The 12,892-nt window shown below is 35.0% G+C and overlaps 2 protein-coding genes and 1 non-coding gene across 3 annotated transcripts; all 3 read left to right on the top strand.

The window, feature by feature from the left end:
- Positions 1-1,505: 1,505 nt before the first annotated feature.
- On the top strand, positions 1,506-8,004 carry LOC123656179. The gene is made up of 8 exons (XM_045591883.1): positions 1,506-1,541; positions 2,613-2,798; positions 3,276-3,371; positions 3,648-3,850; positions 4,637-4,771; positions 5,400-5,421; positions 5,505-5,627; positions 7,939-8,004. The coding sequence occupies exons 1-8, from the start codon at positions 1,506-1,508 to the stop codon at positions 8,002-8,004; spliced, it is 867 nt and encodes a 288-aa protein (XP_045447839.1).
- A 997-nt stretch (positions 8,005-9,001) lies between these two features.
- On the top strand, positions 9,002-11,312 carry LOC123656180. Its single transcript, XM_045591884.1, has 4 exons — positions 9,002-9,166; positions 9,726-9,821; positions 10,283-10,422; positions 11,087-11,312. The coding sequence occupies exons 1-4, from the start codon at positions 9,002-9,004 to the stop codon at positions 11,280-11,282; spliced, it is 597 nt and encodes a 198-aa protein (XP_045447840.1). The 3' UTR covers positions 11,283-11,312.
- A 386-nt stretch (positions 11,313-11,698) lies between these two features.
- On the top strand, positions 11,699-11,862 carry LOC123656790. Its single transcript, XR_006743598.1, has one exon. It is a non-coding gene; the product is annotated as a U1 spliceosomal RNA (small nuclear RNA).
- Positions 11,863-12,892: the final 1,030 nt, after the last annotated feature.

Genomic DNA, 12,892 nt, shown 5'->3' on the forward strand with positions numbered 1-12,892 from the left:
TATTCTTTATGAATATTGTTGAATAGATTTAGTAGTAAATGTCAGTGTTGTCTGTGCTACGTGTTTTTATATAAAATTAAAAAAAAAGTTCATATATCCCACTGTTGGTGTTGCATTGTTTCGATCGTTTTGTCGCTGTTAATATTTATTTTTGTACATTTAATAATTATAAATCAACGTTTAAATATTGCGTAATCTGTAGATTGTTGTGTGGTAGCATTGTTAATTAGAAATAAAATACAAATGATTAGATAGGCCTGTGTCAGCCATTACAGGTCCGTCTGGACATTTGTTCACAAATATTGTTGTTTTATTTGTCATATCTTCGAGGGAACATAAATCTATACAAATAAATATAATTGGAGTGTCTGTTTGTAATATTAAAATAACCGCTTTTTACTAAATGCATACGGAAGTATACACGGTACATATACCAAAATAACATTTTTTTACATTTTTTGTCTGTCTGTCTGTCTGTTTGTTCCGACTAATCTCTGAAACGGCTAGACCGATTTTGGCGGGACTTTCACTGGCAGATAGCTGATGTAATAAGGAGCAACTTAGGCTACTTTTATTTTAGAAATGTATTTATTTTATAACTGCGAACTGAACAATAACTTTTTTGTTAAATTCCCCGCGTACGAAGACGCGAGCTCAGCTAGTCTATAATATAAATGTTCATATCATAGAATACAGTCTGTAATTCAGTAATGTAAATGCATATTAAGTATCTAAATAACAAACAACAGATCCATAGACTGTTGAGACGAGATTAGATATATGTATTTTAAATTTGTGGTGCTTTATGGTGTATGTTTCTGCGCATACGACTGAGAAATTTTTGCTAATAGGGTTCGTTAAGTGAAAGTCGTTTATTTAAAAAAGACAACTTATAATTTGTTTAGGCTAGACAGTTGTGTACTTGTTTAGCTTCTAACTCGCTAAGCCGGAGCTCTTCGATATATTGCAGATGAAACATTCGTACAACTTACATATAATAATATAACTCATGCGTTATTGCGTGCACTACATAATATTTAAAGTTACAACAATTACACAAAATTAGTTAGGTCCACCTCAAAGATTAATAAAAGGAATACGACTTTTAATTCTCTTTCCCCTGCAGAAAGTTTCAAATAAAAACGATGATTGACGGGAAGTTATTGTAGACTATCGTGTGTTTGAAACAGGCACTCCAAAATGTTCATACAATGTTTATCTGGGCTATCTGGATACATCTATCTGGATTTCCAGAACTTACAGCAGGGAATCGACATCAAACTTATTTAATCAAAAATTTATAAAGACTTCAAAAAAGGTTACAATATAAGACCGTCTAGATCGGACGTGCCTTGTCATTGTGAAAACTTCAAAATGTGAGATGAAAATATTTAGTTAACACTAAAATTAAATAAAAATTACAGTGTAAAGGCGAGATGTGTCAGTGAAATTTATTTTAAAGATGATAAGACAAAGAAGAGTCGATTCACGACACCGGCCATCATATGGCGGGCAAAACTGTAAGCTTCAATACACATTGCGTGAGTTCACTTAATTTTAAATGAAAATTTTCACGTCTTTACAAACAACGGGCTTGTTGATTTATAAAACAAAATATATTTTTATTTTTTATTATATTACGCTATAGAAAATATTTATGCTACAATATATATATTAGATAAACTTTAAAAAAGTAACAATATAATCTCTCCGAGGATAGAGAAATAGGATATATTGTCAACATTTTTGTTATACATACATTTTAAGTTACTTAATTACGCGGCCTTCAGCTAAATTTGTTATATTTTAAACTAGTGCATTAGAATTTACAATCATACCCTCACCAGCCAATAGAATGAAATAGACTTCGACCTTACAGACGACGGCTAGGCTTTAGATTAAGAACCGCATCTTGAAGTTAGATAGGTTAGGGTTTTTTTTGTAACCAAATTAGGTGTAAACAGTCTAATTTGGTAATTAGATAGGTTAGGGTAATTTTTTTTTGTAACGAAAATATGCTGATAAACGACGACCACCGCTAAATAAGGATAGTGGTTAGACCTCGAGGAGCTAGTGGGCAACGTGCGTGTATACTGTAACTGCTAACAATGTGTGGGCTATGCTTGTTTACCGACCTAGTCGTATAAAAAAACGAGTGTGTTTTAGACACACAGGACTGGCAAAAACTTTTTTAGCTCCATCTAACATATATCTCCCTCTCAACTTACGTTCACCTCGCCCGATCACACTTTTCGTAACGCTCTCACATCACTCGTTCACCAATTTACTCTCCAAGTCAAGCTTGCATAAAGACTAGTCCGTTGGCGCAGTTTGTAGTGCTTTTGCTTTCTGTGTCGCGGGTTGCGGGTCGATTCCCACCTGAGTCTGGGTATTATATAATATTTGTATTTATATATTTATTTATGTATTATTTCTATGTATATTTATCAAAAAAAAAGTTATAGCAGTCTGCTGTTACCTGTAACACAAGCATTAAGTTGCTTACCATAGGAACAGACGACCCTGTGTGTGTATGATATTTATATTTATTATTTATTAGAAGTTTTACTTCAACAATTGTTTAGAGAACGTTATTTATTATTTGTCGTCAGAATCTATACGAATGCCCGATAGAATCGATAGCGAAGTGGCTGAGCTGCAACGGGGAGGTCTGGGGGATGGGCCCGACAATGGTGTTCGCGAGCGCCGCCGCACTCTTCCTCTACAACGAGCTGCAGGCGACCGTGTTCACACCTGGCGATCACGTGCGCGTCTCGCTGCTAGAGAAGACCCTCATTGTGAGGATACAAGACTTTATACCAACAAAAAATCATACTGGTAGCAATTGACCAAAAGAACATAAATACTCCATTTCAAATAAATTTTATATGTCAGTATTCGTTTGGCTATTAGTTAGGAATAGTGCAGGCGTTATATCACCTGGTTGCAGCACTAATGGTCACGCTTTCGATCTCCAAATCAATCAATAATAACTAATATAGTGTAATAATGTTTGGCCATAAAGATGCTCTGCAATGGTCTCCAAAGTTTTTGAGTAATTGACTTTTAAATCTTTAATATCTATATAATTCAGTCTTACTGAATGTTAGACTGAATTTTCTACGTTATCATACTTACTTCATATCAATATATGGTATAAATAACCCTAGTACTTAATGTAAAAATTGCTTATTACGTTACTTGTTAGTAATTTGTGTTATTCGAAATATTATTGCATGTGAAAAAAATATGATAATTCACTACTTTTTTAACAGTCGACAATGGTCGTTGGAATGCTGTCCCTGATGGTCCACCTCTGGGTGTGCTCAATGCGCTTCTTTCAGTACTATCTCGACACCCTTATTAAAGACGTAAGTATTTATACCTAAATGCTCTTACTAGCAGCTCGGACTAACTTCGTTCTCTCAAAACTTAATAGTATTTTTTTTTTAAAGTGGTATTATATAAGTGTTATATTGTGTTACTTCAAATCATCAAAGATGAATATTGTCAGTTAAACTGATAAATTAGAGAAACAAAAGCTGCGGTATCTTTAACTAAAAACCAGCAACAAACGTAATAACATATCTGATCACGATTCTTTTTATATTCGTCTCTGTCTGCATCAGAATTTAATTCCATCACAGAGTCCCAGCATGCTGCTAGAGTTGACGACAGCGGGACTACTAGGCCAAACAGAAATGGTACCTCTCGGGCCCTTGACCAGATTTCTAAAGCAGCAGCAGCCTCAGATCCACATCACGGTCTGCTGGTTCCTGTCGCTCTGCTACGCGGACTACGTGAGGAAGCACTACTGCAGGAGATTCAATATGCCGTACCTGGAGCAGTGGTTGGTAAAGTGGGGAGTTGTATTCTTCTGGATATGTTTTGGTGACTATAATTAGGTTACGATTACCGATTTTTAACACATCATCGAATTGTTTGAATTAGATTGGTATGAAATACTTAATCTTGCTTGAATATTTGTCCACAAAAATGTAAATCTATACTGCAATTGAAACTTATTCACTGTCATATTGTTTTTTGATGTTTACGCGAATTTCACCCATTATAATGAAACACAGTCTTCCCGTGACCATGGTTGCTGTAAGGTATCTAAAACGTCGGGCATCTAAAAAACTTAATAAGCCGCGATAAAATCGAAAAAGTTGTTTCAATATAATTAGTCATTGTTATTTGAAATGACTATTACTGTTGCCTGTTCGAAATGTTATCAAACATATTAAACGTAAACAAGCTGCAAAGAATTGACTTTGTTAGTGTAAATAAAAAATGTGAAGCAAGTGGACTGTATTTAATGTCGAAATTAAGATGTATAAAAACTGATGAATTAACAATATTGAGCCTGGTGCGGCTAAACGTAAAAGTGACCGCTAGTAGGAGCGCGCGGGGGAACGCTCCGCTAGCCGTAGACGCAGCAAGCCACTGTCCTGTGCGTTGTACCGGTGTGCGTTGTACCGGTGTGCGATGTCGCGAATAGACTTTAAGCAATACAAAAATTATCAATGGTTCTAAACAATGTCTCTACATCGACTCTAATTATTAATAATCTTAAGTTTGTATGTTTAGGCGTGGCTATATTAAGTTATACTTAAGCCTCAGTTTAACCATGCAGGCAAGCCGAGCTACACGCGCGCGTGTCTCACGGCGTACACAGCACCGTGGAGAAAGTGAACAGTGCGGTGTGCGCCGCGCAGCGCCGCCTGCGCCGCTACACGCAGTCGCCACCGCCAGCGACTGACGAGCATACGTGCGTGTATAATGCTTTTATGTACTTATAGATATATATGTTGGAGAGATTAGAATTATCCGTTTTCTACCGTTAACAAAAATCGTAAACTTTAGATGATGAATAAATAGAGATCTCGAGTTTTTTTTTTTTTTCGATAAACTCAAAGCTCAAAATTCGGAATAGCGTGACTGGGGAAGTACCACAACCTTATAGTAGATCACAGCTAAATAAAATTTCTGTCACGTTGTGTTGTAGTAAGTTCCTGTTGTGAGTAAGTTAGCCAAAGCTGGACAAGAGCTCCGGGGATAGTCGGCAACACGCTTGAAATTTTCATGGCGTTGCAGGCGTAATGGCTCTACCATCAGGCAGACTGAAGTTACGGGTTATATACGGGTTTCTGTAAATAACTCACTATAAACGGCGCCACGGTTCGCTTAAACCGAATATAAAAATAATCATATCAAAAATTTCGATCTAGCGAGTACATCGTTCCATAGCTTAATTGGCTAGAGCGCCGACACGGTCAGTCGGAGACACGGGTTCGATCCCCGCTGGAGCGGTCAATTTTTGATATGATATTCAAAAATGTTTAGACTATACGCTTGTTTGACACCCTAATAGTATAACAAAAGACTCATATCTTTAGCATCACAAAGCCGAAGTTCCAGGTGACTATACCTATAGAAAGAGCTCGTCTTTAGGTAAACGCTAAAGTTTAATCACAAGCTATAGTGATCGCATTACTAACTAGAGTGAGAGCGTGTGTTCGAAGCGTCCGTCGCTGGAGCGAGTGCCGGCGTGCGGCGCGTGCGCGAGCGTCGTCCGAGCCGGCGAGAGCAGCGCCGACATCGAGAAACTCAGAACGTTCATTGCGGTAAGCTACGCGGAACCGGGTCTATATCCTGACACATCTAGGTTATCTACGTTACCTTTGCGCACCAAAACAAAAGAAAGATTTGACTCTACCTTAACTTTTATGTTTAAATTACTAATAAAATCTTACAATCGCTGTACATAGCATGACTGCATTTAATTTAGGTAGATACTTGACACTTGACATTTATTGTTATGTACTTTATTGCACTATAATTGTGTTTGCGAGCAAACGAAAAAACCGACTTCAATTACATCGAAAAGCAATACAACGTAAGTAGACGAAAAAAATTAACAAACGCACTAGTCGTCATTACGATTTTCGAGGGCTCCCCTCGATTTCTCCGGGATTCCATCATCAGAACCTGGTTCCCTTATCACGATGCCACTCTTGGGATATCTCCTTTCCAACAAAAAAAGAATTGTCAAAATCGATTCACAAACGACAAAATTATCCCCGAACATATATAAAAAAATATATGTACGGTCGCATTGAGTAACCTCCTCCTTTTTTGAAGTCGATTTAAAAATGAATATACTATATGTCAAAGGTGGACTTATCCCGGGAGAAATATCTCTTATATATAGATTAAGTCACTATGGAAGACTTATGAGTATTTTAAACATATTTTGTCATTTAGAACCAATAACTATGAATTCTAATTGGGCTTCCTATAGATTCATTATTTAATTAATAAAGTAAACAAATATAATCCTTAACATGAAACCCTCAGTAAATAATAGGTCACGAGACTCACAGCTATTCCACTAGGTCACAAAAGGTATGAAACATCTTTCGAAACGATGATACGGGGTAACGAATGAAGTGACTAATTTACGACAAAGAGAAGCCGGTCAAGTACAAGTTGTTTTTACACAATCAGTGCTGCAGTGCTATGAATTATAACGTTTTTCGTTCTACTTTACTTTTCCAACCATTTAATTGACGGGTGTATAATAGATTATGAATAGGAGAATGAGCTTAATTAGATTTTAACTTATATTATCTAGTATTAATTTTTATCAACCGACTTCCAAAAAAAGGAGGAGGTTCTCAATTCGATTGTATTTTTTTAATGTATGTTACTTCAGAATTTTTCAAGGTGGACCGATTTCGATAAAAAAAATTGAATCAAAAGTGGTAAGTGTCATTTGATCCCATTTAAATTTATTTGAGATCTAACAACTACTTTTTGAGTTACATCTACTAATGAATTTCTACTTGACTATTTTTTCGTCGACCTACGTTGTATTTATACCGCATAACTTTTTACTGGGTGTACTGATTTTGATGATTTTTAATTTTATCGAAAGCTGATGTTTATCATGTGGTCACATTTAAATTTCATCGAGATCTGATTACAACTTTTTGAGTAATCTTTCATAACGCGTAGTTACTTGACTATCTTTTTCGTCTACCTACGTCGTATTACTTGTCGATGAAATTGAAGTCGGTTTTTTTTCATTTGCCAGCAAACACAATTATGATAACTAATTTAGTATTAATAAATGTCTCATATTCAAAAGCTGCCAGTAAGGTACTGTAAATATATTAAAAAATTAAGATGGTTAAGTAATCATTTCAACAGTCGTATACACACATTAAAATTGGCTGTTTAAAATGTGCCTTTATTTAATTTCATCCAGGAAACCCGATGTGCCTGCAGTGGTGCGCCGGACGCCCGCCAGTGCGTATCTCGCCATTCCGTGTCAAAAGAGAGTGCGCTCTGAACACCTTCCCTGCTGGTTATATGACAGCTCTTTATGCTAGTTTTTTTTTTTTTTTTTTTTGTAAACCAAAAATAAAGTTTTAAGAAAATACTGTTTATTCGTATATCTTTATAATATATTTTATTAATGTTTTTTATTTTATAAAAAAATATATATCTTTATATCAATAATGTTCTTTATTTTTTTTTTTTAATTAATTTTAGGCCTCTACCTGTAGGTACAAATAATACAATTACACAATTAATTGAAATTCAGTTTTTTATTTATTTAAGCAAACGTAGAGATGACTACTGTTTAATCACTAATCATAATTGTTGTTTTAAGTAAATTAGTTATCGCCTGATAGATTTTGCCTGCAGCAAATCCAACAGAATAATTTCTACTGCTTTTGTTAACATACATTTTAGATTTATAAATTGAGTTCGATGACATGTTTTCAAATCAGAGCTAAACGAACCACCAAATTCTCCTACCGAGTTAGGAGTGGCTATGAGATCTTTGAGAATTTGGTCTGCATAAGTTTTCGAGAATTTTTCCATGGAGTCTATGCAGTTATTCTTGTAGCGTTCAATTTTCACAAGGTAGTAGAACACGCAGAATGTAGTTCTACGCATAAAATAAACAAGAAACAGACATATTACAACTAATACTATATATATATAAACTAGCTGAAGCAGCAAATTTTGCTCTACCGTGTAGATAGGGACAGCGTCATCAACTAAGGGTATAAAAAATAGCCTAATACCTATTTTCATACCTACCAAGTATACCCCACAAAAATCACATAAAATCAGTCAAGCCATTTCGAAGTAATTCAGTAACAAACACTGTGACAATAGATTTATATATTAAAAGAAAAAAAAGAAGAAATAAAATATCTACACGTAACAAAAAGAATTGTGTGGTTTTATGAAACCACGATGCAAGTGAAACTTTTGCGAATAAAAACATTTATTTTAACACACAGAACAAAACACACAAATACCGCGGAACACTTGCGACATGCGACATGCGATAGGTGAACGAAAAATTTTGGGGCGATATAATAAAAGTTTCACTTTAAAAAGGTTTTATTGTAATAACAGACTAATAAAATTTTAAGCTTTTACAAACTTCAAAAAGTCGTCAATGTCATTACAACCAATATGATCAAACTAAGACGAATCAATTAATTAACTATAAATATGAAGATAAATTACTAAGCTTAATTTTAAACCAAACACACTACTCATTTTGTAATGTGGTATTCAAATGTTTTGTATTATTTGAGGGAAGGCAGTCTAGAGGTATTTGAAATCTACAGTATTTTTTGTGTAGTTATACCTAATTACGACTATTATGTCAATAACATAACAAATTAATAATTAGTAGGTGCCTGTCACTATTAGTAGGTGTTTTAGTAATTAGTAACTATTTAGTAGACTAGACTCGGTAAAGGATATGGACAAAAACAACCTAGGTAAATTAAATTTTCTTAACAGGCTTAAAATAAAAATCCAACAGAAAAAAAAAACAAGTAACAACTGCCCAATTACTTTAAAAAAAAATTGAATGCGAATAAATTAAAAATGTAATAATCCACATTCTTGCCCTTAAATTCGTGCCAAACGATTCTGAATTTCAATCTTTTAAAATACTGTTTACATGTCACAGCTTGTTGAATGGACAAAATGTGGTGAAAGCTACCTCTCAACAGTGCCAACATTGTTATGGGCGTTAGGTTCCGCTGCGCTTGCTCACCGCCTATTATCAGCTATGTTCAGAAGGTTCATGTTTCGACGTGTTCCAATGTGGGAAATAGTCTTACAGGTATTTAATAGAAAATATTCTGAAGAAGATTTAAGTTTTAGCTAGTTTTAAATTGAAAATTGGTACTTGGAAACTTATAGAACTTTTTGTCTTAGACATATATATCTCGGTCGGCAAACAAACGTACGGTCCAACTGATGGTAAGCGGTTACCGTAGCTCCCCCTCCCAGCTCTGGTCACCTTCCTCACCATAGGAACACAACAGTACTTGAAAGCAGTATTATTTAGCTGTGATTTTCTGTAATGTAGAGATATTTACCCAGTCAGGGTACTCCAGGTTTTGAACAGGATATTTCCTGCTGTGTCCGACCTCAATAACTTTTAGACGAATGCAAAAAATATCAACCCTAACAACTGTTTTGTGTAGAACCAAACCATATCAAATAGCATGTCACTAAGCTCCACCATCATCAGCTCTAACAATTCAACTTTTGAATTACCGCTTATATCATCATTCATCTTGTCTGAAGTTTTTGCCCAGGGCTTGCGAAGGCATGATACCAAAAAATAGTAGAAGAAAATAATAGATCCTAAATAATGATTTTTTTTTTTGTTTCAGAATCTATTGTTCCTCTGGATGATTATATACAGTCTTCACTTTTGGACCATAATTGCACGCGTTGTCAAATTTCTCGTCGAATATTGTTTTGAAACTGTTAGTATTACTTACAAAATAAATTGTTTTGTCTATCCTTTCATTTGAACCTTGATTATCATAATACATAGATTTTCGATAGAAACCTCTTAGCAATCGTCTCAAAGTCAGCGTGGTGGATTAAGCTCTGATCCTTCTCCTACATGGGGAATGAGGCCTATGCCCAGTAGTGGGATATTACAGGCTGAAGTCTCAAAAAAATCATATAAATAATAAATAAATAAATAAAAGTCTCACACTCAACGACGATCCACTAGGATTCACTCGTGTGTCGAGGGTCCGGAAACACACAATACACAAGCACATACCCCCAAGACCACAGCAAACATTTATATGACCAATACAAATGCATGCCATGTGTGGGGATCGAACCAGCAACCGCCAGTCCAACAGCGACACTCCAGCGCTGTGGCCATTGCACTAACGCATCGTCAATATAAACATACTTAACTAATTTCCAGAACGAAGGCTTTGTGTCATTAGATGAAGTGGAGAGTTGTAAGATAATGCAGCAATGGATGGTGTGGATGTGCTCCACTGTGCCGCTTGTGTGCTACGTGTACACATTGCCTAAGGCAGTGGCGCCACCGCTTATGATATGGTGATTAAACCATTTTAAAATGCTATATTTTTAAACAACTTGAGAAATGAATGATATTCTTGATTTATTACGTATGTTTGCCAATTTTAAAATTAAAGTGTCCAATAATATATATCATGGATGGTAAGGAACACTGAAGTCGTAAATCTAATAAAATGTAAAGGATTATGAAATCCGATTGATATAAATCTTCTAATATATAAGATTCTCGTGTCGCGGTGTTTGTAGTTAAACTCCTCCGAAACGGTCTGACAATCGAACAACATCTTTTTTCATCCCCCTAAATGTTAAGGGTAGTCCACCCCTATTTTTTAATCTTTAGATAATTTATTTATTTTTTATTTTATTATGATTTGGTCTTGGAAAATACACACAAGCCTAAATTTTCACCCTTTTACCACCAACCCCTATTTTTAAAATAGCGTTTAGTGGCAAGACAACGTTGCCGAGTCAGCTAGTTGATTTTATATAAATTCTATGACTATATAATAAATGCTACAAAGCATTAAAACTGCTTTTAAAGCATAATTTATACAAGTTGATGATATTTGACTCTACATTTTATTAAAAGTATTCTAACTTTTTTTTCTTGTTTTATTACAAATCCTAAATTCGAGCTAGAAATATTTAAGTTTCTAACAAAGATGTATTTCGTAACTTTCAGGATAACAACGAATCCTTGGCATCGTCGAGAAATGGGCGCGTATGGTTACTACCTTAATCGGCCAATTTCATTCATACAGCCAACCAGTAACGAGTCCCTCTGTTGCAAAGCTCTCACACTCAGAAGAGCCTTCAGCGATTCCAAAACAGTTATCAAAGAACCACCGAAAAAGAGAAGAAATTCTAAATCAATTTAATTATCTACACGGCAAATAAACGATGTTTTACTATTACCTCGTGTATTCATTTGTACGTAGACAATCTTGACGAGTGCATTATTTTAAATTTACAAAGGTCTAAAAAAATATACATATATATTAAGATGCGTTCATTTAAAGAACAATGACACAAATTTATAGATTCATAAACAATTAATTCGATGACGAATCACGAAATCAAAAATCGAATTAAATTACAATTACGGATGTTTACGAAAAAAAAAGTCTAAATTGACAACTGATTTTTCCAAATTTAAATTTTTTACTACGGCAATGCAATAAACGTCATCCGTATTTCCAAAATCAGCTAACAGATGTCACTGATCCGTTAATTAGATCGCGATGTCAAGATTCTCGGGCGCGAGTATATAAGACGGCGCGTGGTCGTAACATGCATACTAACCTTGCGTAGGGTGTACCGTGATCATGAAGGCGGTTGCCCCAGGCCGGCGCCAGTCATTGCACTGCGGCTGGATTTCGCTGACCTGTGACTATTCCACATTGGGGTACGTCGTACGTATAATTTTTGGTAGTTGGACATGCGTTCTGCGCAGTCCATCCATTATAATTTACTACATCTTTGTTTCGTTTAATCAAAGTCATAAAGACTCTATTGTAGAGACTTAAAAAAACCTTAGCACATCTTATTATTTCAGTAAGAGTCAATTTCCATTTTCCAGTTTGCGTCATCTTATTTGTACTTTTATAGTTAAAAATCATACCATAATTTTAAAGTAAATAATCATGCATAAAACATGCAAACATGCGAATTAAGTTTAAATTTGTCTTATTTAAAATACGTTTGATTTTTAGATATGAATAAAATGCGAAAATTCAGAAAAATAAGAATATAATTACAATACAAATACTCAAAACTACGTACCAAATAAAATGCCTTCTAAATAACCCCATATAAAAAATTCCGAGATCCTTTTATTTTTGGAGATATTTTATATCACGTATAATCATATTATACGTAGCACAAATGTTTATTAATCCTAACCATACGTAATGTTTTATTTATCGCATATTTTTTTCATGTTTTTAAGTTTTATGTTTTAAGTGCATGTACATTGTACCTAGTTTTCGAGACTCACTGCTCCTTTACCTTTCAATAGAGCCTATTACCTTCTCTAATTTCTATCAATAGAGCCGATTTTTGCACCATTTAAATCACTAATTTTATCACCAGTGTCGTAACTAGCTCAATTTCTTGAAAAATTCTACAAAATACCTATTTTGGAAGCTTTAGAACTGCGAATCTGTTTTATTCGTTCATATGAACTGTATCGTGTATGATCAAATTAATTATTTTTGAAATAGAACTCCTTTACGAACACTTGACTTGGGCGGTAACCTGGTGAATGCGTGACGAGAGCGTTATGGGCGGTAAGCCGATGAATGCGTGACGAGAGCGTTATGGGCGGTAAGCTGGTGAATGCGTGACGAGAGCGTTACAAAAAGTGTGATCGGGCGAGGCGAACGGAAGTTGAGAGCGAAATGTGTTAGTGAAGATAGACAGAGAGATACGTTTCGTATGTATATTACTGTAGGAGCAACTAAAAGTTTTACTTCAGTCGTGTGGTCTA

This window comes from Melitaea cinxia, chromosome 9 (genome assembly GCF_905220565.1).
Source record: "Melitaea cinxia chromosome 9, ilMelCinx1.1, whole genome shotgun sequence".
Classification (NCBI taxonomy): Eukaryota; Metazoa; Arthropoda; class Insecta; order Lepidoptera; family Nymphalidae; genus Melitaea; species Melitaea cinxia.

Coding starts and splice junctions, on each gene's coding strand:
- LOC123656179 (XM_045591883.1), top strand. CDS start 1,506: ATGGCGGGCAAAACTGTAAGCTTCAATACACATTGC. Junction 3,372..3,647: donor TCGACACCCTTATTAAAGAC/GTAAGTATTTAT, acceptor ATTCCATCACAG/AGTCCCAGCATGCTGCTAGA. Junction 3,851..4,636: donor ATGCCGTACCTGGAGCAGTG/GTTGGTAAAGTG, acceptor TTAACCATGCAG/GCAAGCCGAGCTACACGCGC.
- LOC123656180 (XM_045591884.1), top strand. CDS start 9,002: ATGTCACAGCTTGTTGAATGGACAAAATGTGGTGAAAGCTACCTCTCA. Junction 9,822..10,282: donor TCGAATATTGTTTTGAAACT/GTTAGTATTACT, acceptor ACTAATTTCCAG/AACGAAGGCTTTGTGTCATT. Junction 10,423..11,086: donor GCGCCACCGCTTATGATATG/GTGATTAAACCA, acceptor CGTAACTTTCAG/GATAACAACGAATCCTTGGC.